This window comes from Pempheris klunzingeri, chromosome 10 (assembly GCF_042242105.1).
Source record: "Pempheris klunzingeri isolate RE-2024b chromosome 10, fPemKlu1.hap1, whole genome shotgun sequence".
Lineage (NCBI taxonomy): Eukaryota > Metazoa > Chordata > Actinopteri > Acropomatiformes > Pempheridae > Pempheris > Pempheris klunzingeri.
In genome coordinates this window covers 3908382-3932824 of record NC_092021.1, presented here as the reverse complement: position 1 = coordinate 3932824, position 24443 = coordinate 3908382, and the positions used below count along the sequence as shown (strand labels likewise).

Sequence of the window (24443 nt, the reverse complement as noted above, 5' to 3'; positions counted from 1 at the left end):
TCCTACAGTCATTTACAGTCATTGTTAACATAAATATACTGATTCTATTAAATATTAATTGCTTCTATTGATAAATTGACCAAACAATGTTCATACTGTAGTCTGTGTGTTTCCGGGAGATTTAACTGCAATATAACAAATTGCTCTGTAAAGTCTGTAGGATTTAGAAAAGTCTGAAATGTGACAGGAGCAGAAAACAGAATAAAAAAATATATATAGATGAATTATGCTCAGATGTTAAAGTCTAACAGTGAAAGTTTTAAGTCATTTTTACATCCATTAAGCTGCAGGTATAAAATGAGGCTGCTTGTTTTGTTGCCTCTTTGAAAGATCCAACTATATTTGGTCAACACCGACTATAATGGTTGAGACAGAGTAAGAACATCCACCAGGGATAAGAGAAAAATGTCTCTGGCCCAGACTTGTGTACTACAGCCAATGGCTACAAAGATTTGTACTAACTCTGGGATCAATGTGCCACGTTAAACAGTGTACAGTGTGGGGCTCAGTGTGAGTGTGTGTGTGTGTGTGTGTGTGTGTGGGTGGATGAGAAGCCACACTCAAAGCCACACTTTGACACCAAGGTTTGGCATTAGAAGTGATTTATTTCACTGAATGACTGTCCGTCGACACAGGTGCTGCAGATGCAGTAGTTGGTGGATGTGAGAGCAGAAACACAGACATCACCACGGCTTTGTGCACACGCACTTCACCAGCACGCCGATTCACAATATGCTTATATATACGATTTCAGCAGACGTTACAACAGACAGTGATGAGCAACATAATGAGGCAATGCAGACTGGAAACTGTAGGTTCGTGAAGCCAAACTAAATCAAGTTTCAGGAAGTTAAACAGATTTCTACAAGCTTTTGGAAGGCTGTTTTTATATTTTTAAGGTCTTTGAAATCTCAAAATGACCATAAACTCATATTGTGTAGTTGACATCTTCCCATCACGTTCTACATACTGATCTGGTTTCTGTAGACCCACTCCAACACTTGCTGCCTAAAGATGTCACCCATACGTCCTTGCGTTGCAGATTCAGGATGAGGCGATCCATGTTTGTTGCTCTGAAGCAGATGACATGGATGGAAGTAGACTATACAAGTACACAGAGCAGAGACAGCCCTCTCCATTCACAAAATAGGTTTGCTTTGCTTCCTTATAGTCTATAGGTGAAGTCACAGAATAGGTGATTTAGATAAATGTGCTTTAAAAGTAAGATGTGAACATACTGTACAAGAATAACTGCAGCTGTATGTACAACTGTGAGGGACACAAGTAACTTTCTCCTTCGAAGCATGAAAGACAGGGGTCAAAATCATGTGGCTCAAATGCAAATGAGGAAAATATCTTTGATACAAATAAAATATTGCATAAGAACAAACTAATATGGCATCAAGATTCTATAAGAATCATAAATGTACTCAAATACGACTACATCAATATGAGCTTCTTCAACATGCACACAACAAACAGAGACTTTGCCTACATGATAGTGACCACTAATAGTGACGGCTGTGGCTCAGAGGTAGAGTGGGTCGTCCATCAGTCGAAAAACGGTAGTTGGTTCGATCCCCGGCTCCTATGAGTCAGAATGAGGAAGTCCTTGGCCGAGACACTGAACCCCAACTTGTTCCTGAAGCACGGCTTCAGTGTGTGAATGTGAGTGAAAAAGATTCCTCCTGAATGAATGATGTGTGAATGAGGATGTGATGGAAATTGAAATGACTAGAAAGGTGCTATATCTTATCTATCTATATCTTTGCAATTAGATGAGAAATAGAAAAAGCCAGAAAGGACAGAAATAAACCTCTTCCTCCTTTAGTAATTTTGTTTCACACACAGGAACACAACACAGAACTGCTTAAAATGGAGGATCTGTCTGTTGGGTATCAACAGAAATCCCTGCTTGGGTCATTTCAAAACCACCATCTTGGTTTTATGACCCCTGCAGAAGAAGTTACTGATGCACTGGCTTCGATTTTTAGATACAAAAGCTACGTACACTTCTACGGACACTAAAACTGCAGTTTAGTGGAGCTGAAAAAGATGTTTACTTCATTCATGCTCCTTACTTCTCTGCAGCTGCAGAGGTACTTTGAGAACAGTGCATCAGCTGTTGGTATCAATCATACACTCTGACTTCACCTGCTTTTAGATTTATTTAATGCTACCTAATAAGCTAATTATGTTGACTCATTAAAATACTTGTTGTCAGGTTAAGGCAACCTGCCAACCACTCACTGCATGAATGCAGCGTTCACAGTGGCGGCTTGAGACAAGGTGAAGAGAATGTAAGACGTTTTTATACACTGACCCTACTTCCTGGTAGGCACCATAAAGTAGGCCAGGTGAGCAGTTCCATCTGTAAAAAGGATACATCAACACCCATCACCCTTGGAAGCTGGAAACACTGAATGAATCACAGCGTCACTCACCATCTCATGTTTTCTCCACATTGTTCTTTCTTTTTGAAAGTAGACACGACACGTTTGTCTCCGTGTCTGACAGTAACAGCTGGAGGAGAGGCGCGCTTTCCATTAACCTCTGTCTCCTTAGTATCATCCACGCTTCCCAATCTTCTCAGACGTCTCTTTGCATGCATGCCCTCAGACACACATATCTACAATACCCTCATCTGCCATCAGAAGTCGACTCTTGGGCCCTGGAGCAATGGGCCCCATCTTCATCTGCGTCAAGTCAAAGGGGCCCTGCCAGGACCCTTCGGCCAAAGCATCGGATTGACTGCTGTTTGGCTGCTGCAGGCCGGAGCTGCCGCCGGCGGAGTAAACTCCCGAGTCTCCACTGCCGCTGCTGTCCTGACGACTGTGTCTACCACTGGAAAAATAATGACCAAAACGTATTTATTCATTTACACACTGCCAAAAAAGTATATACACATTATTATATGTACACTGTGGCTTGAAACCCTTGTAGAATAACAGAAAGCCAAACAGATAAGTCATTTGATTAAATGCACTTGTGCTCTATATACATAAGCTGATGTAGCATTAGAGACTAAACCCACCTGCTGTCTGGCTCCAGAGCCTCAGGGGGGGGGTCATGGATTTCTAAGACTGGACAGACCGTCACCATATCACATAAGAGCTCCGATTCTGAATCGGAGGTGAGGAGGCGAGGAATGTCGGATCCAGGAGAGTCGCATAGATACTGTTTGGGAGGGAAGGAGGGATGAGAGATTAAGATGAAGCACTGTGGTGGAATTAAATGTGTAAACTTTAATGATATATATATAAAGATTTAAAAGATGATTTGGTCCGTTGTACGCAGCAACACAACTGTTGTGATATCGGGCTATACAAATAAATTGAAATTGAAAATTGAAAATTGTATCTATAGGTTCGTTAAAGATCTAGGACAATAAAAGCTAGGTTATTAAAAAAAAAAAAAAACAGGGTGCAACCAAGAGCCAAGAGCAACAAAACATTTTCTTTGGTTGCACCAGTGCGCCTGAAATTTAGCAGGTATGACTTTAAAAAAATTGATAGAATTATTAATAATTATTATCATGAATAATAATAAATGATCTCTATAAGACTTGCACACAGACAAAGCTGTAATAAATATGTGGTGTGCCGTGGCTGCATACCTCTGTGAATTGTGGAGGCAGCTGGATGGAGGGGTACACCGTCGACTTGACCTTCTTGTAGCACCAAAAAGAGCCGCAGAGTGAGAACAGCATAACCAGGAAGCAAATCACCAGAGACAACAGGAAGTACAGAAAGATCTGCCACCACGGAGTAGCACCTGTTAGTGTGAACACACACACACACACACACGGTATAATTATAATTATCACCTCTATAAAACCACACACACACATGCTGATGCAGGAAGGACTCTGGAGCTTTCTCTGGCTTTGATTACGTTTGACTTTTTGATTCATTCGTGCCCATGAGACATCTATGCAGCAGTAGTATATGTTCTGTAATATGTACTGTAATGCGTCCTGAAATGGCTACGTAGAAGCTGAGCTCATGGTTACAACCGAGGGCTGCCAGGTCAGGCTTACACAATGTGTGAAAGCTGCCACTGGGGACAGGCTGTATTTTGGGGAGAAACTGTGCTGGCCCTCTGCATATCCACTTATCTTGTAATCGAAACGTTGTTTAGACATCATGCAGACTATAATGGTCCAGGCTTGTGGTACAGCAACATTAATCTTGCACGTCTGTGCGACATATGTGCTTCAGATGGTACAGGAGAGCTGACACAACCGCTCAAACATTAGGTCCAAATGAATGAATATGATTTCCACAATGTTGAACTTTGAATAACATTCAAAAAATAAACCTTAGCGCCACCGTCAGGCAGGGAGGAAACACAACAGAAACAGTCATCCAAAAACACCTTTGTATTATTATGACCTGGGTCATAACAGAGACGCTGTCTGCTTTTTGCAGCTTTTGACTGACAGAATTGGTCGGAAATACTTAATGTACAACTATAACTTTTATGCTTAACTGTATGGAAGGTAAAATGGAGTAGTATAAAAACAGCGTACAAACTAAAGAGCTATTTCCTTAAAATATGAAAGTGCAGGATGTTTGTTGATGAGCTTAGGTTAAAGGACTGTATGGTGATTTATATATGCTTTATTCGCCCCCGGGGCATCGGTCAGGATACAGTACACGGAGAGGATGGGTTGGATTGATGATTTATATTGAGGTCAGGCACAGGCGATTACAGGCCACAACAACAGGCAGGTTGAAGTGTGTGTGTAAATGTATTGCTCTTCTTTACATATGCAAATATATTGTTCTTCATTTGTGTGGTTCTGTAAATGAATAAACAAACAATGAGTGCAATGCACATGCACGTGCCCCATCAACATGCTAACATAGCATCGGGCTACATCGCGCAACATAATGGCGGCGCCCATAGACACACATATCTTACAGATAACAACGTTACAGGTATAATGTCATGACTGACAACAAACACAACTTGAGCCTGTCTGTTAATGAACTACTGATATGACACTTACTTTTATCAATTAACGCACACTGGCGCTTCAACTCACACGCCAACATCAACACGGACCGGACTACATGAAAACGAAACTTAACTCGCATAACGGGAGCTTACGCCGCTCCCAAACTACATCTCCCAGAATGCCCCGGTCTTAAAGGAACATACAACTTAAGACGCACATTACAGAAAGTATAACGGTGCGTTAAACTCCAGAGCCTTTCTAACAGCCGCCCCGAATGTATGAAATACATTCACTCCATAGAAAGGCAGCACGGTCCTTTGGCGTCTCACTGCCGGGTGGCGTGGATGTCTGTGCTGTCGTCTTCGTTGCCGGTTGGAACCGCCGGCAGGACTACCAGCCTTGCCACTGGTCTGGTGTAGTCACGATCGCCGACTCTCACATCCGCAGACCGGACATGACCATCAGCGCTGAGATGGATCTTAATGACATGACCTATTGGCCACTGAGCCCGAGGCAACTGAGGGTCCACTATCATCACGACGGATCCCTCTGCAAGATCGGCTGGTGTAGAGTGCCACTTCTGGCGAGTCTGTAGACTGGGCAGGTAGTTCCGCAGGAAACAGGACCAGAAATGATCAGCCAAAATCTGAGAATGCCTCCAGCGACGGCGGTTCAAAAGCTCGGTCTCTGGATACACAATCTGGGGTAGGGATCCATCTGGCCGCCCCATCAACAATACATTGGGTGTCACCGGATCTAGGTCAGCGATGTTAGATGAGACGTACCCCAATGGCTTGGAATTAAGTATCCCTTCCACTTCCATCAGCACAGTCCGTAGCACTTCTTCTGGGACTGGCTGAGCTCCCACTGTAGTGTATAGGGCCTTCTTCACAGAACGGATCTCCCGTTCCCAGGCTCCTCCAAAGTGGGGTGATGCAGGCGGATTGAAGTGGAAGCCGATCTTCCGTTGAGCAAGTTGCTGTTGCAGTTCTGGGGACAGTGCAGCAAACGCCTCTCTAAGCTCCCTTTCTCCTGCCCGGAAATTTGTTCCCTGATCAGAGTAAAGCTCAGCTGGGGTCCCTCTGCGGGCGATAAATCGCCTTAGAGCCATCAAGAAGGAATCAGCATCGATGGTGTTCAGGAGATCTAAGTGGACCCCTCTACTGGTAAGGCACTTAAATATGATCCCCCACCTCTTCTCCGTACGCCTTCCCACTTTAACTTGAAATGGCCCGAAACAGTCCATCCCTGTAGAGAAGAAAGCCGGCTTAAAGAGACGCAAGCGGGCAGGTGGCAGGTCTGCCATTTTAGGTACAGAGGGTCTGGCCTTCCATCTACGACAATCAACGCACGTGTGTTGGTAACGACGTACTGCTTCGCGTCCTCGTAAGATCCAGTACGAACGCCGAATCTCAGCAAACACCCTTTCTGGTCCTGGATGGTGCAGGCGACTGTCAAAATCTTGGATTAGTAGCTTGGTAGATGGGTGACCAGGATCTAAGACAATAGGATGTACTGCGGTCTCCTCAAGGTCTACAGCACGACGGAGTCTGCCCCCTACTCGGATGAGCCCGTTCTCTTCATCCATCTCAGGTGACAGGGTGAGCAATCTGCTGCTGGATGAGACAGGTTTGCCGGCTTTCAGAAGCCGTAGCTCATCTGGAAAGCTTTCGTGCTGGATTCGTTGGAGTATGAGAATCTCTGCCTCGCGGTAATCTTCTGCTGTACAGGGGCCGGTCTGCTCTGCCGCCCCATGCAGCTCCTGTACTGTAGCTTCTAACAGCTCCTTCCAGGTAACATACTGCTTCACCTCTGTGCCTATCGTGCTGAGGGTGGTAGAGGTGACACCACAGAATGTAGACTTCCGAAACTCAGAGGTGTCCTCAGCGGGCTCGCTGTTGGGCTTGACAGGCCATCCCTCTGGAGGCTGAAGAAGGAACGGAGGCCCTTGACTCCACCTGTTAGGCTTCACGAGGTCTGACAGGGTCTTGCCCCTGGTGATGTCATCGGCAGGGTTCCTAGCTGAATCCACGTAGCGCCAGGCCTGTGGGCTAGTCAGTTCCTGTATCTCTGCCACTCTGGTCCCGACGAAGATCTTGAACCGGCAGGACTCCGACTGTAGCCATGTAAGCACTGTTGTGGAGTCTGTCCACATGATGATCTGGTCAACCTTCAGCGTAAGCTCTTTCTCCAGGAGCTTGGCCAGTTGAGCTCCGGTGACCGCTCCACACAGCTCAAGTCGGGGTATGGAGAGGAGCCGCTTTGGCGCAACTCTGGACCTGGCAAGGAGGAAGGACAAGTGGACTTGGCCTTGACTGTCTTCTGTTCTCAAGTACGCCACAGAACCATAGGCTTGTTCAGACGCATCAGTGAACACGTAGACTTCACGGGTGACACTGGCCTGGTCCACTGCAACCGGCACATACGCTCGTGGCAGTGTGACTTGAGGCAGAAACTGTAGTTCTTCCATCCAGTCGTTCCAGGCTTGTAGAAGGTCTTGGGGGAGTAGAGGATCATCCCAGTCTCTCTGTTTCTCCCAGAGGCGTCGGACCAGCATTTTGGCTCGAGTGGTGTAGGGTACGATGAACCCCAAGGGGTCGTACTGGCTGGCTAGGACCCTATAGATGTTCCGCATTGTGGGGACCCCGTACTCTATAGGTCGATGCTTGTAGCCTATTGTGTCGGTTTGACAGTGCCAGCTGAGTCCTAGGGTGGATTCAGGGGAGTCAGCTTTGTCTTGAGCGAGCCAGAGCTCAAGACTGTCAGATCTGGCCTCCTTTGGTAGGTGTTCCACAACTCCGGGAACGTTGCTGGCCCACTGACGAAGTTCGAAACCACCGGATGCTAGGAGTCCTCTTAGTTTGTCTACCAGCTGTCTGGCATCCTCCGGCGTCGGCAGACTCTGCAGGAGGTTATCTACGTAGAAGCACCTCTTGACAGAGAACATCACGTTGTCCCCTTGCTGACTATGGTCTGCAACATGGCGCTGCAGGGCATACGTGGCGCAGCAGGGACTGCAGGTGGTGCCGAATGGTAGAACCTGCCACTCGAACACTGCTGGAGGGTCATCCCTAGTCAAGTCGCGCCACACGAACCGTAGGAGGGAACGGTCTTCGGGGAGGAGCCGGACTTGATGGAACATCGCCTTTATGTCTGCGCTTAGGGCAACAGGGTGTTCCCGGAAGCGTAGGAGCACTCCCAGGAGTGAAGCTCCCAGAGTGGGTCCAGGCAGCAGTGATTCGTTCAGGTTCTGACCTCTGTACTGGTAGGAGCAATTGAATACAATCCTGTTTTTGTTGTTATGGCTCACCATGTGGTGAGGGATGTACCACTCTTCGCCCCCTTGATTGATGTCTTCAGTGCTTAACTTAGTGACGGAGTCTGCATCCACTAACTTCTGGATCTCTGTGCTGTAGGCTTTGGCCCGCTCTGGATCTTTAGCTAGCCGCCGTTCTGTGCTCCGCAGACTAGGCATGGTAGCTTCTTTGGGGGCCTGAAGACGAGGCATGTCTCCTTTGCGTAGGAGAGGCGTGGCATAGCGCAGGACTCCTGATACCTCCACTCGGATGGTCCTTTCTTCCAGCAGTCCTACCGCTGCCTGGTCTTGCTTCGACCTAGTTACCATCTTCTCACTCCTGTATGGGAGAGTGTCAAGCTGCCACAGCTTTTCGACATGCTTAAAAAGTTCTGAAGCTTGTGGAGAGACTGAAGTCACCAGGCACTGCTGAGGTCGTAGGGGGTGCCGTAAGAACCTCGCAGGGCCCTGAAGGGTCCAGCCCAATCTGGTCCGAACAGCGGCAGGCCCATCTGGAGGACCCAGTCTGGCTGGCTCTATGGCGGTGATCAGGTGTGGATGATCTGAGCCAATGAGCACCAGAGGTCTGACGTTCTGAAAGGATTTGATGGGTAAGCCGACTAGGTGGGAGTACCTCTTCTGTAGACGGTCCACTGGATAGGACTGATCGGCCAGACCAAGACGCGTTGAAGTGTAGGCCCTTGAGACTAGGAAGCTAGTCTTCGGTTGATCAGCAGGTGAGATATAAAAGGATACGGTAGATCCACGAAGAGTCTGAACATCCTGCCGTATTGTCCTTAAATGCAGGTCTTCAGGTGTGCCTTGGAGACCAAGCTCCTTTGCGCCTGCTGCCAAGAGCATTGTCCTCTCTGACCCGTCGTCCAGGATGGCGTAAGTTGTTATGGTGCGATTGCCGTAACGAAGGAGCACCCTGACGACCTTGAGCAGAACCCTAGTGGCCTCTGGTGGCCTGTTGACGTAAAGGATCTCGTTGGTCGAGCTCACCAAGCAACTCTCCTCCTTTGTTGTTGGTCTAGCTGATCTGTCGTTAACTTCGTGCAGAACCAGTAGATGTTTACCTTGGCACAGACTGCAGGGTTTCTTTAAGTCACACTGAGCGGCTTGGTGGGGCCTTGCGCAGCGCCAGCACCTCGTTTGCCTTTATCCACTCGGTGAGTTGCTCTCTCGACAGCTTTGTAACCTTTGTACACTGGCTGAGGAAGTGTTCCTCATTCTCACAGTAGGGGCAGTAGGGCTTGGCTCTCCCCTTCAACCCCTTGAAGCCTCCGGTAGTGGTGTTCTCTTTAGCACCGTGGAGGACAGAAACGGACCTTCGTCCCTGATGACTCTCTGATCGGAAAGCTGGCTTCTCTTTCGGCCCTCGGGATGACGTTTGCCCGTCGAAGTCCTGGCACCAGGATTCATACTGTAGCCACTGAGCGAGATCTATCAGGCTGGGGACGGTCCCTGGCTCTCTGAGGGTACATCGACGGAAGTCTGCTCTTTGTTCTGGAGGTAGTTTGCTTAGCAGTCTTACTACGTGGGATCCACAGCGAAGTTCTGCATCCCCTTCAGTGCCTAAGGTCTTCAGGAACCCAACCAGTGACTGCACGTGGAGGGCGAACCGCTCGAAGGCTGCAGTGTCACCACGGCGAATATCGGGTGAGTCTAGGACACTGGCTATTTTCTTGAGGGCTATTTGGTGTGGTTGACCGAATTTCTCGTTGAGGGCTGACATGGTGTCACGGTAGGGCATGGGGGAGTTGAGGTAGGAATCTGCTATCAACCTTGCTTCCTCGAGCTTTAGGTGGTCTACCAGGATCTGGTACTTGAACAGCTCAGTCCCCTCAACCGGCAAGAGGTTCTCCAGGGCTATCTTCAATCTTGCCCACTCGCAGGGGTCCCTGTGGCTGAAGTTGGGTAATGTTGGGCGTGGCCCCCTGTAAGTCTGTTCAGATGCAGTTGGTGGGTCACGGGTCCACTGGTTCTGTCCCTGCATCGATGCAACTTGCTGTGCGTAGCCTGGGGGTTTTGCCGGTGGAGGCGGCTGATATGCTGCTGTATAGGATGGCACTCGTGGAGGTAGAGGTTGTGAGTATTCATTCTGATGGGGATTTGGAGGAAGCTGAGGACCATAAGCTGTATAGTAGCATGTTGGCCTAAGGGGTGGATGCTGGGCCACAGGCTGGTACTGGTGCGGAGGCTGCCATGGTGAAGCCGAGACGTAGGGCATCGCCATCTGTGTTAGAGGCTGTGCAGTAGGCGTGAAAGGGGTTGGAGCTGGCTGAGGTGCGTAGCGTCCTCCGTAGGATGGATACCGCTCTCGGCTGTAGTCATCTGGCTCCCTGCTCGGCGACAGAGATTCATGACCTAGCGGGCGGTGACTGCTCTGCCTCATTTGCGATGGTTTGCTGCGACTAGCTGCTCTGGTTTGGTTCTTTATGAGCTGTAGCTCCTGCATCAGCTGATCCAATCTATCTATTGTCCGTTGATCTGTCTGCTCCTCATAGTCCCCGATGTCCACGCTTGGTGGGGGTTCTGGCCAGTCCTCTCCATCCTCCCTGGAGACGGGCGCTTCGTCGATGTGGTTGCTGGAATTCGGTGGAGCATATTGAAGGCTGGTTATTGTGTCTGCTAGCCTTTTCAGTTCAGCCTGAACACCACGAAGTCCCTCCACTTCGGCATGCATGTCGTGCTGTGGCTGTCGTAGCATGGTGCTCTCTCGCTTTATTGCCCTGAGGTCCTCTCTTAGAGAGCCTTCCTGGGTTACGTGAGGCAGCGAAGGTGGTCCTCGCATCCTCTCTCTGGGGTCCTGCTCTGGATACTGTAGGTGGGCTAGCTGGGGTTTCGGACTGTACATCTGCCGCTCTCGGTAGTACAGGTCCGCCTCATCTCGAGCAGCATCCCTCCTTCGGTGGTCCATATGTGGAACGTGAGAGGAGTTGAGGGCGGTCATCTTGGCTGCACCCTCCTCTGCTGACCACTCTTCCTCATGCCTGTGCCTGCCAAGGTTAACCTCATAGTCATCTAAGTAGGTTGGTGGGCGTGTCTGACGCTTAGGCCTTGCTCCGCGATGGTCTTCAAACTCCATGTTGTCCTGGGGTAAATAGAGCATCCGGCTCGAAGGACCACAATGTTGATGAGCTTAGGTTAAAGGACTGTATGGTGATTTATATATGCTTTATTCGCCCCCGGGGCATCGGTCAGGATACAGTACACGGAGAGGATGGGTTGGATTGATGATTTATATTGAGGTCAGGCACAGGCGATTACAGGCCACAACAACAGGCAGGTTGAAGTGTGTGTGTAAATGTATTGCTCTTCTTTACATATGCAAATATATTGTTCTTCATTTGTGTGGTTCTGTAAATGAATAAACAAACAATGAGTGCAATGCACATGCACGTGCCCCATCAACATGCTAACATAGCATCGGGCTACATCGCGCAACATAATGGCGGCGCCCATAGACACACATATCTTACAGATAACAACGTTACAGGTATAATGTCATGACTGACAACAAACACAACTTGAGCCTGTCTGTTAATGAACTACTGATATGACACTTACTTTTATCAATTAACGCACACTGGCGCTTCAACTCACACGCCAACATCAACACGGACCGGACTACATGAAAACGAAACTTAACTCGCATAACGGGAGCTTACGCCGCTCCCAAACTACATCTCCCAGAATGCCCCGGTCTTAAAGGAACATACAACTTAAGACGCACATTACAGAAAGTATAACGGTGCGTTAAACTCCAGAGCCTTTCTAACAATGTTATTCAGTAAAATAAATTACAACTGAAAAAACATGATTGACAAAGATGTTCTTCATGACTCACTTCTGACTCGACGACAGGCTGACTGTTGGTGGTCAGGTGTAAATGTGTCCTGAGACATGTATTACCTTCGGTCTGCATGCAGTGGGGTGGAGTGAAGCTGCTGCTCTTGTTGTAGAAGTCATAGCGTGTCTGGACAGTCACACAGTACCAGGTCCACGCCTTCATGTTTGGCAAGGTCACTATGTTAGTACTGGTGCTCAAAGTCTGGGGTCTGAAGGCCTGAAGGGAGATTGGGAGAGATAATACATAACACACAACGTTGAATTTCATTTATATACGAGACAGCACTCTACAGTTACACTCAATGTTTGGATCTTTGATGGGATGTCTGTAAGGATGTGGCGGAAATTATTGAAGGAATTCTTTGCATGCCTCCACCAACCAGTCAAACTGCATGTCTGTCCAGAAACAAGATTAGTGTCAACAAGTCAGTGTCACAGTCTTGCCTTCTGTTCCTGAGTTAAGGCGCTGAATAACGGCCCGAAATGTGTGTTTACAGAAAATGATGATGTTACAGCAACGTTGATCTTTTGGACATAAAATGTCCTCACTCCGTTGTATTAGTTGTTTGTGTGAAATGTTGTCATGACTAGCATGAATTCTTGAGTTATGGCCAAAAACATGTTTTGTAAGGTCACAGTGACCTTGAGATTTTCCCACCAGTGGACTCCAGCGGAGTCCAAGTGAGCATTCACTTGGTCAAATTAAGAGAAATTCCCTCAAGGAGTTCCTGAGCTACCGCGTTCACGACAATGGGACAAATGGACAGATGGGCAACCCGAAAGCATAATGCCTCCCCACACCTATTGTTTTCTAAGACGGTATGGAACTCACTACACTACATTATTCACTTCTGCTGATTCAACTTAAACGTTCTGCATTTTTCTACACCCAAACAACATATTGACAAGATAAAACTGTCCTGATCTAGTTGGTGTCCTAACACAAACTGAGTTCAAGTCTACTCAGATCCCAATTAGAATCACTTTGTAACTGTGCATGCTGTTAGAAACTGCCCACGAATGTCTGGACAATGTTCTGTCTGATGGCAAAAAACTGCTTTGTGCTTTAAAAATCCTTCTTTCAACAAACAGCTTCATGACTGGTACCACAGTCAGACCGACATGGAGATATAAGGGTGTCTGGTTGTGTATTTTCACCATTCACTCAGGCTCAGCTACTGAGCAGCAGCCCTGGAGCTGGTGGTCACTGACCACAACAACTATGGCACAGTGGACAGGTGTCACTACTGGTAGTGGGGATGGTAAAATGAACTGATCATGCACCGATATAAAAGCTCATGTGATTGCCCCAATTAAAAGTGTGAACTGGATACAATTTGGGATGCACTTGCAAGGAGGATATGACAGCGTACTGTGTTGACCCTGTGCAACAAAGTAAAGTTCCAATAATTAATATATAATTATAATTATATATAATTAGTCTCTCCCAATAATACATTTGAAAGCACATTCAGGTGATGATATTCATTTTCCAGACAATTTATCCAAATTCATCAGAATAATTTGACACACCCGCCAGCCCTGCGTCAGCCTTGTGTTATTTTAGGATATACTCAAGTAACCTTCCTGGTCAAACCAGTTTTTAAATGAACCTGCATGCTGCTTTACATAAAAGCAATTGGCAAAGAAATCATAGCACCAGACAGGAAACCGTGTACTCTGTCATGTGAGAATCAGCTGCCTTGTAGCACAGACAGGAAACACCTCTGCTAGGGCACAAGTCAAACCCAATAAACCAACACTTTTACTGAACATATGTGACAGATACCAAATTCTCTGCTAACAGGGCTGCTTCCAAGAGTTTGACTTGTTTATGTGGCTGCTGTAGCGCCAGACGTCTCACCAGCTATCTTTTGAGGCTGAAGAGAAAATAGGAAGTGTGAACAAAGTATCCGTATGAGAGGTATCACTTAACGAAAAGCCTCTAATACACGCAGCAACAAGGGGATTTATGTTAAATAAAGCTGGTATAAAAAAGCTTTCAGTCTCTATATTCTGGTCGGGTTAGGTTGGTTTCTGGTTTTGACGGTCTTGCCTAAGATTGTGTTTGTTTAGGCAATAAATGGAGTGTTTGAGTGCAAAAACAAAACAGGCCGGGCACACGTAAGTGCTGCCCACGGAAAGAGGAAAACGAAAGAGCTGAGTGAGCCAAAACACACAGATCAGGCAATGTGTAAATACTGCATAAAAATGTCAAGGCAGAGAATATCATGCCTCCATTGCTGCATTGCTGCTCTCATTACGTTCCAATGGGGAGCAGCTCAGTTGAATGTAAAATTCAGTATTACTGGTCCTGGTCCGGTATTTGGCTTAAAATCAAACAAGTTTAAAACTGTTCACATCGGTCCAACACGTGGTCCTGGAGTTTGTCAGAGGGATAAGTTCCAGGGGTGCGTTCCTTACCTGTGTGTCTTCCCAGTAGACGATGTGGTAGTACAGCTCTGGGAGATTGTCCTTCATGGAGACATTGGTGCTTGTCAGAGGGTCAGAGATGAAAACATCCAGGAAACTTCCAGCAAGAGAAAGATCCACTTTGGTTGGAGGACCCACATAAGCTAGCAGAAGCAGGAGAAAGACAACATATATAATTGAGCAATAGATGGATATGGGGCATTTTTGGTGCAGACATGTTGTTTATGCCTACCAACAACACAATTTTTATTATTTTGATTGATTTATTAATTCATCCTTTGAAAAATAATTGCGGAATTGAGTAACAATGACAAACATTTGTTTTCGTTTTTTGCTACTTTCCGACATTTTGTAGACAAAATGATTAATCAACAAAACAACTAACATTCAGTGTCAAATCAATAGTTCAACAGAGGGTCCCCCTCAGTAATAGGGTTTCACTCATTCAGCTCAGGTTGATATAAGCTCCACCATTCCTTTTTCAGTATGACTATAATGTGGACTCCTCCACACTGACCTTTGAGAGGTGGTCATTGGGCTCCATGTAGAGAGAGACTGAGTGACGTAGGACTGCTTGTTCCTAAAAGTTTGGATTTGGACCCAAATCCTAGCTCTAAGTACAACATGCGTCTTTCATGGCAGCTGATCATGGCGCGCACATGGTGTAGACTCTGTAAAGGTTGAAGGTTCTTTCAAATGTTGCAGCACAAAAACCGTTTTTGGTGTATTTTGGTGGGTCTCAGAAGATGAGCCGAGAGAAGGCAATTTAAATACTTGCAGCAAATGTGTTGCAATAATTGAATAATGCTTAAAAAGTAAAGAGTTTTAATAAAAACATTCTTTGACCAGTAGATACATATAAGAAAAACCTGTTCAACGTGATTATAGCAGGAACATCAGTGATGCAGTCTGCACTGACAAAACATTATTATTGCAGTAAGAGTTATCCGAGGCTGCTTTATAATGTAATAAACCCTTTCCTTACACCCAACTCATTACATCCCTGCTGCAATATGAATGCCTCTAACTGGAGAAAGGCCTTGTCAGAGTGCAGTGACATCACACGCAGTATTTACCATGGTTAAATGATTTTAGAATCGCCACACCCTGTACTGTTATACTGTACTCCACCTCACCCAGCCAGTTAACATGTTGCACTACTGCACCTACATAAAGCAAAACAGCAGGTGGCCGTGGAGACAGACGGTCTGGGCACTCAGACTTACGGCTTTGTGCTGGTTGCTTGAAATTCCACCAATATGAGCATCCAATACCATTACCTTTTCTCTGATCCAAGTATGTCACTGTGTGGGTTCTTGCCAAGAGTATGTTAAGAAATGATAATGCACAGTTTCAATACATTTTGAAAACCCTTGTTCCCAATTAACCATTAACACACAAGCTTAAAATATCATATTTAGCCTACCAATACAACAAATGTTTCTCCCTGGAAGAAGGGGGTTTGTGTGTGTGTGCATTATGTAATACGGCTGCCAGTCCCATACTGAAGTGTTGTCCGGGGGCTGCCATGCATTTGCACTATTCAGGGTGCAAGCTCTATTACTGCAGCAAAATGGTCCGCTTTTGGTGTGTGTAGACTGGCAAAGACCCCAACATCATACCCCCAACCTCATATGTCAAGTCCCATTGATAACGCTGTATTGTTGCTGCTTTATACTCTTGGTACACTCTCTACAAGAACTCTTATAGGCAACACTAATATTTTTTAACTGATTATGTTATTAGGTTATCCGTTCACTACGTTAAAATCAATCCAAGCCTCTCAATAGCAGTGAGTTGTGTGAGTTTTAATGTGCTCCTCCAGCTACGTCTTCCTGCGTGATTTTCTAAAACTTGGTGAAACTGTGGTCGATCATGTTGGAGATGATCACTTCTTCTTGCATGATCACACACAAAGGCCACTGTTGCTGCTCACACTCAAATATCACTTTCTGGTTCAGCTGCACGTCTTTGTGTCTCAAAGCCTGTTTGTTTCATTTCTGATGGTTTGTGGTGCACCACCTGAGATCACGTGTTACCGTAGGGTTGCATATACGTCTTTCCTGTAAGTCTGCCAAAACATTTGGAGGAACTCCTTCTCTCATTCTCATCGTCACCTCACACTCCTGCCCTTCATCTCATTCCTCTCTCTCACCATCTTTATCAGGGCAGAATTCCTTCAGCACCCAGTCAGAGTGACTCCCGTTCAAGTTGGCTCGTACACGTATCACATAGATGCCCAGGTAGTGCAGGTTGAACGCTGTAAGGTCACATGACCTGTGTGATGTCTTCTCACATGCCATGAACCAGTTTGGATTGTTCTTCTTGGACTTCAGTTTATACCTCCTGTAGGGACGAGAAAAAAGTTAAGTCTAAAGCATCAATCATGGCAACTCAAAACAGACATAAGTAGACATAAAGAGTAAAAGGAAATATAAGGTTCTCTGAGAAATCTAGAATAAAATCCCACTGTATTCATACACACAACTTTTTGAGTAACTCTGAAATGCTAATTCATTACATGGTAAAAACTGGTCTGAATTTGTCATGAGTGCATTTATTTCTAATTCAGTCTGAAACATTGCACAAGGGAAAACCATCTCAGTTTATCAAATTCTGAAATTATGAATTCCCTCAAAAAAAAAATCGCTCTCTTGTAATCCTGCAGTCCTGAAAACTGCAGATTGCCTTCACTTCATTTTGTTTCTTTCAACTCCTCAAGCATGAGGAGCAGCTGGCAATAAATCAACGCATGTGTGTTTGCCAGTAAAGACTTCTGTTTTCAAGTCGTTTCCTGTAGTTGCTTTGGATTACATTTTCACTCCTGACAAACCGCATCAGACCACCAGAGCTCAAAAAAAGTTCTATTCTCACCAGTCTCACTTAATAGACAAGACTTAAGAAAAAACAATACTCACATTTCTATAGCAACACAATTGTCTCGGTAAGGCTGTAATGCTTATTGTAAACTACTAAAAGTTGAGATTCTTCCAGTCATGGTGAATAAATACAACCATTGGAGGCAGGGTGTTTGAACGGTTTACTGAGTTAGGGGCATTGAACTATTCAAAGAAAGACAGCAGTTTAACATACTTATATACGCTATGAAGATTCTGTATCACAAAAAATGACCAAAATGATTGAATGAATCATGAATGACATGATGAATACCATCATGTTTTCAGAAACATGACAGTATTGTTAAAATGTGCCGACAATGTTTAAAGTACTGATACTGAAACAATTTCACCAAGTGTTATGTAAAAAACACTGTGCTAAATGCTAATAATACTTTACCGTGGTCAACCTGTAACCACTTCTTTGTTTCAGGATGTTTCAGACGAAGGCTTAAAATGCTAGCAAGATTTACATTCTCATTCTATATGTTATTACTATTGCCCTGTGAGAAACGGGAGAAGTTGGCGAATTGCATGGCTTTTCACTCTGGAACAAAGTGGTGGAGCAGTAGACAGTGTCCGTCCTTTGAGCCACATCGCATTTGTTGCAAAAACCTCTCCTGAATGTAGACACCCCCCTTCTGAGCTTCAAACCTGCTGTTCTGCCCCAGAACTTCTGGTTTTTGTGTGTATGTAAGACTTACGCGATGTATTGTGTGGTGAAGGTAACATTGTGATTCTTGGCAGCACTCTGGTCCCACTCCCAGCTCAGTTTGTAATTGGTGTTCAGGCTCACCACGACCACATTCTGAGGTGTGTCCAGCTCTGCTTCAACTGAAACAAAGTCACATGACAACAATGTCTATAGTATTCAATAATAAAGCACAATAAACCACATTTTCATAATTAATAATTGTTTTCCATAAATTAATCTGATGATTATCATGATTATCATTCAATCCAAGTGTGCTCAATTCACTATTGTACACGATGAAGAAAAGGATCAAATTCTGACATCTGAAGAGCTGGAACCAGCAAATATTTGGCCAATTTGCTCCAAAAATGAGCTCTGCATTAATATAACATTGACCTATAAGTGTGTTTTTGTAATCTAATGAGTCTGTATTTGGGTTTTAAGTGAACAATGTGTTAATCTGTCTCTCTCAGACTTCCATCTGTGGCACTTATACTTATACAATACTTTCTGAAGAATCTAAATACCTAAAAATGACTCACAAATACATAGTTTCTTTTTTAAAAGGCTCAGTCATTTCCTAAAACTGTTAACTAGAGTTTAAAAAAAAAAAAAGTTAGCGGTTGATTAATCCACATTTGGCACTCCAGTGAGGAGGGCGTGTGTGGGACTGAGGAAAGGGAGATATCCAGCTTTGATATGCACAATACTTGGTGGTTTGGGTCTGCAGAATATCACCAGATGTATCCTTTAACAAGTTTGTATGACATAAGTTGTTAAATTAGCACAAACACACACAGTGTTTGTGTTAATGTGAAACTGTCAGAAAAGAACCATTGTGCCAAAACACAATACTACAATGTCAAGTGAGATTGTAACAACGTACCCTGCAGTGAGAGAAAAATGGTGACGCTAACACTATTCAACACATAACAATTTATAACGCACTATAATGTGAGCAGAAGGGTTTATTAATGTCTGTATAATTTACACAGCAGCCTACAGAAGGTGTTACAGTTGTTAACAAATACATAACCAATTATCAATGATTACAACTGCGTAATAGTTTGTAAATCATTATTAAATGTTTATAGACTGCTTATAAATGCCAAATGGGGGCTTTACAGTCTTACCTGGTGGCAAATGAACTTTTATTGCATATTTGTGAGATTGAATTACAAGATAATCTGTTTCAAAGCAATACAAATCTAACTGTTGCCGTTGCTTTCAAACAAAGGTCAGTTACATATTCATGACCTTGAATGTTTTTTTAGATATACATTTGTAAACAACAATTTAAAAAAAATGTCTAGATGTCTTCTCTAGATGTCTAGAGAAGAATCTAGAGTGCGCTCAATATCCAAAAGACAGCGAAACAAAGAAACAAGCACATTAATATTAGTAGTGTCAATTAGAAAACCAAAAGGAGAACAAAATAGAGTCCGCTAATTTTGTCTTTGTGTAATATTTGATGAGAATTTCAGAAAGATGAACCACGCTGGAAGGTGAAGCAACATTTCCAGCATACAGCACCGTGTCCTCAAGAAAGTGGAACAAACAAAAAACAAAAAACCTCTTCAGAGACTAAGACACCAGTGTGCTTATGAAAGCCACTGGGAATTGTGAAAAACATTTTCTAATCTATACTGACGGAACATTGTTAACACAAGCAATTCAGTAACAAAAAACAGTGTTGAAAAACACACGTGAAAGATGTTTCAACTTCCCGCATTACTGCCCAAGAACTTAATGCAACAAAATAAGAAATAATTGAGGGAGTAATAAAGGGACTTTTGGGTAGGAGGATGACTCCTCTTAGCTTCCTCTTGTAAGTTTGTGTCTCAACATGTTGGGTCTCCCATGGACATGATTCTGGCAGATGGGAGTTACACAATTTCTGTCTCATTCCAATTTCTCAGCAACAGCGCAATTTATATGACCCATACAACATTCCATGCTAAATCAAACTTGGCTTTACATGACTCTGAAACTGTCCCACAAACACACAGTCTATGCTTCAAACGTGTCTTTAGGTACTTTTCACATTTCCTTACTGTAATCTTTTGTTATTTATCTTTCTATACTAAATATCTACGAAAACCTATAATTAATAAAGGTATTAAGCGTAAGGTTTGCAACAAGTGCCTACCAGTTATTGCTTACACTGAACAACTACCAAGCTACCAGCTAGCTACCTGTGCAAGACAGAGATCATCTATCAATCTGTTGGCGTTATAGAATGACAAAAAGACAGCCATCTGAAAAAGGAGGGTTGCATCTAACAATCTTTTTTGTTGTTATAGCCGATTATTTTCTTGATCGGTTTGTCTATAAAATATTACAAAACAATGAAAAATGCCCACCACAATATTCTACAGCCAAAGGTGACCTCATTAAATGTCTTGATTTGTCTGACAACTAGTTCAAACCCCCCCAAAATATTTTTTTAATAATGAAACACAATCACATTTTTTAGCCACAGAGCTGAAAGGCTTGGCTGATTATTGACAACTACTTTGAGAATCAAATAATCATTTCATTTACTTTTCAAGCAGAAATGCCAAAAAAACTGTTCCAGCTCCTTAAATGTGAGGATTTGCCTCTTATCTCTGTTTTACACTATTGTAAATCACAGTGAATTTCCCCACCGTGGGACTAATGAAGGAATCTTGTATCTTTGGATTTCGGACTGTTGATCGAGCAAAACAAGACATCTGTGGTGTGTCTACTTTTGAAAAAAAACATCTCATTGTTCAGACGCTGGCATTTGCAAAGCAGTATTATATTCAACTTCTGAGCCTGTATCTGTACGTACAGTATCTATAGCGCTAAGACACTGGCCCAGATTATCAAGGTGTGGCACACCATCTTGAGTGAATGACTCACACAGTGAAACAAGCCCCGTCAAACTGAAACCCAACGACGACCGAGTGAGAGAAACAACAAGGGGTAAAGTAGATGCACACGACTTCATGTGGTCTATTTCTTGCCATTCAATCAGATGATCTCACAGGGATATTTTGCAAAGGAGAACTGAGTACAGCAGTACAAACAAAAAACACAGTTCAATCACACATTCACTATTCTGTGATAGCCACCTGAACACCTGTTTGTGGAAAAAGGTCAAGTTTCCCTGAGATATTATTAGTCCAAAAAAAGTCCTCATCCTCAAAGCCATTTCTCTCCTAAAGGTGAAATATGACCTTTCATGCATTTATTTCCTCTGCAGCAGTATAACATGTTACATGAGCCTGTAGCCTAACAAAACACTATGAAGGCCTAGAACAGACTTGACTCTCGCCATCCCAGCAACAATAAGGCTGTAAACAGCCCATAATGCAACACACTCTGTAGCAGCCTGTTTTATAGTGGTGATCCCTCTGTTCAAAAACACTTTTAACATTAACTTCCAGAAAACTTAGCGTCTTCTATTCAGGTCAAGACAGTATATCAAACAGAGTTCTGTTTAAACGAGACATGGGTAAATAGTGTAACCATACTTTGTCAAACATAGCATAGAAGAACCATGAAAGCAGGATTTTCTTCTGTCTGCACACGTTTGTCTATTCAGAATTGGAAGAGATGTGAAAAAAGTAAGAATGGCTCAACTAAAGCCAACTCCCCCTCCTCTTCAAAACACACAAGCACAATTAATATCACTCCTGTTTCATTTTTACTCCAAGGACAGGAAGAGCTTGGCCAGATAAAACTTCATTCTTTGAAAAAGGAGAAGAAAGCCTTGGGGGAGTCATGACTGTATCACAGGATACTGAATAGAGGAACAGAGAGGGCAAGCTCGAAAACATGCCTTTTTATTATTATTTTACATCCTATTGCTCCACCCAGCACCTTGATGTGCCTTTTTCTCATGAAATTAAAGGAATCCGTCACGCTTTAATGGGGTGTAGGTCTTAACAATTCATACCTCTAAATCAGGGGTGTCAAACTCGATTATATACGCGAGATAATTTCATGTGACTATTAACAAACTTCTGCCAGTAAATAGCATTCCCACCTCTCATACTACAAATCCCACAATGCACTGAACAGCTGCCGCGCTAGTCAAGATCCGTGCAGCAGCCCCTCTTCCCACTGGTATAATGATCCGATCAGCGGATCAATGCACCGTCAGCGCTTTTATAGTGACACTTCAGCTAGCCCCCAAAATAAATGGCTAAAGGAAAAGAGGACTTTGAACAAAAGGGCTTTCACAGCAGAGTTTTATCTGCTTGTCTATCGGAGGTAAACCTGTGGGTCTTGTTTGTGGAGCTGATGTAGGCGTAATGTAGGCGTAATGTAGGCGTTGAAATTTCCCCATTGTGGGATAAATAAAGGAATATCTTATCTTATCTTAATAAAAGAATATAACATAAGACGACACTATGAGACAAAACATTCGGTGCTAGAACGAAAAAAATAATTACAAATTTTATTCATTTTATTGAGGAAAAGTTTGGCTGTTTAAATTCATATTTCTGAATAAAATATATATTATTACATTATATACTATAATAAAATAGTCACTTTTTGGCTCTTCAATAAATGTTGAGCCCGTTTGGCCCGCGACTTAGACCGTTTTTTTGAATTTTGGTCCTTTCTTTGATTGAGTTTGACCCCCCTGCTCTAAATCATACTTCTAAGCCACATTTACCCTACTGTAGACTGAGCATATATTCCACAGAAAATCTACTGACTGAAGTCCAATCTCACAGGATGGGCAGAAGCTTTTATTAGCTGGCCCCTGTGGCTGGTGAAAGCAAAACTTCCCCACCACAGGGTTTCTTGGAAGTTTTAGAACAGATTTTTTCCCCAAAATTTACCAATTGAGTTTGGTGCCAGAAGCGTTATGAGTGAGAGGCATTGTGCAGCACATTACAAAGTATGCAGACACATCCAGATGACTATCTCTGAGATGGACTGACATCTGGCATTAACAAATATGAGGTGGCAAATTCATAAAGTGATCAAATTCTGTTTCAGCACTAAATATACTTAGCTTGGGATTCAATGTCATTTGATGCTGCATTCTGGGCATTTCAGGGGCCAATGTGGGTACACTTTTAGATAAAAGGTCATGTACTAAGATGGACAGACACATTTCAGTTACAGCTGCTGTTACTACTATTCACAAAATAAATAAAAAAAAACATTTGTTTCCACAATCATGCCAGAAAGATTATTGTAATTACTGCCATTTTTACACCATTTGACTGCACATGCTTTCACCCCTCATGTTGCCTAAACGATTCCATTTTGAATTCTTTTTTTCTCTCTAAGCCAACATCAATCTGATCTGGCAGAGGGCCCACACAGAGAATCTACTTTCTGTTTTTGTTTTAGCACAACCGACGACAAGGATCTTGGATTTGCACTTTGCATGTTCTGTATAAGCTGATTGTTAGCAGCTACACTGTTTGGGTCTCATACTTAAGAGTTTGATTGTCCACTGATAACACCACAATGATGGCACAGCAGTGGATGCTGGCTTCCCTGTTAGACACTAATCTGTTCAACTGTTCCAGTCAGAACATCAAGTTGTCTCTTACTGTAAGGCTAACGTTAGCTAACAAAAATGACATGCTAATAAGCTAATAGCTTATTTAAGACCTGAGACCTGGTTTCCTGGATACAATTCAAATCACAGTAGATTAGCAGCCTGTAGTAACGTTAGGCCTGTAGCATAGCTAGTTACTGCTTGTACCTGTTTGGAGAAATTCACATAGAGCTATCAAGACGACACGTAATGGTGAAAATAACGTTAGCTAACTGCACGTTACACACCCGTCTGAAACAGACACGCTCGACGTCGGCATGTTAGCCAGCAAAATAACTCACCAGCTTTGGCTTGGAGGCACGCAGACAAGAAGAGAAGGCAGAGCAGACGAACACAGGACATGGTTGATACTTCTCCAGGTACTGGAGCTCATGCTGTTCAGTCGTCGACTGGAACAACCAGGTTCAGCTCGACACCCAACCGGAGACGCAACTAGTGATTTGGGAATGCGGGTTCCGGTTGCACTTTCAAAATAACAGCCCGTTCGAGCGAACATAAAAGCATTAGATGACTTAGTTTTGAAGTATTTGTCTTTAACATGAAGTAACGTGTGACTAAATTCCAATCGAGTTCATTTGACTTATATAACCCAATATCATACATTTACTCCAGGATGCTTTACAGGTCAGGTTTTTTTTTTTTTGTGTATAATACATTTTACAGACAGGTAAACTCAATGTGTAAAACAAAGACAGCGTTAAACAAATGAGATAGAAAACCCATTTATAAAATACTCCAGAGAGATAGAATAA

At 43.9% G+C, this 24443-nt stretch overlaps 1 protein-coding gene across 1 annotated transcript; it reads right to left on the bottom strand.

The window, feature by feature from the left end:
- Positions 1-585: 585 nt before the first annotated feature.
- il10rb (interleukin 10 receptor, beta) lies at positions 586-24076 on the bottom strand. Its single transcript, XM_070838131.1, has 8 exons — positions 23973-24076; positions 18148-18277; positions 16702-16892; positions 14538-14689; positions 12177-12330; positions 3617-3774; positions 3035-3177; positions 586-2844 (listed from the first exon to the last, which is right to left on the bottom strand). The coding sequence occupies exons 1-8, from the start codon at positions 24031-24033 to the stop codon at positions 2616-2618; spliced, it is 1218 nt and encodes a 405-aa protein (XP_070694232.1). The 5' UTR covers positions 24034-24076; the 3' UTR covers positions 586-2615.
- Positions 24077-24443: the final 367 nt, after the last annotated feature.

Excerpts from the sequence above, each read along its gene's own strand:
- il10rb (XM_070838131.1), bottom strand. The coding sequence starts at position 24,033 with ATGTCCTGTGTTCGTCTGCTCTGCCTTCTCTTCTTGTCTGCGTGCCTC. Across the intron at positions 18,278-23,972 it reads GTGCCTCCAAGCCAAAGCTG|TTGAAGCAGAGCTGGACACA; the intron begins GTGAGTTATTTT and ends ACTTTGTTTCAG. Across the intron at positions 14,690-16,701 it reads ATTCTGCCCTGATAAAGATG|CTTATGTGGGTCCTCCAACC; the intron begins GTGAGAGAGAGG and ends TGCTTCTGCTAG.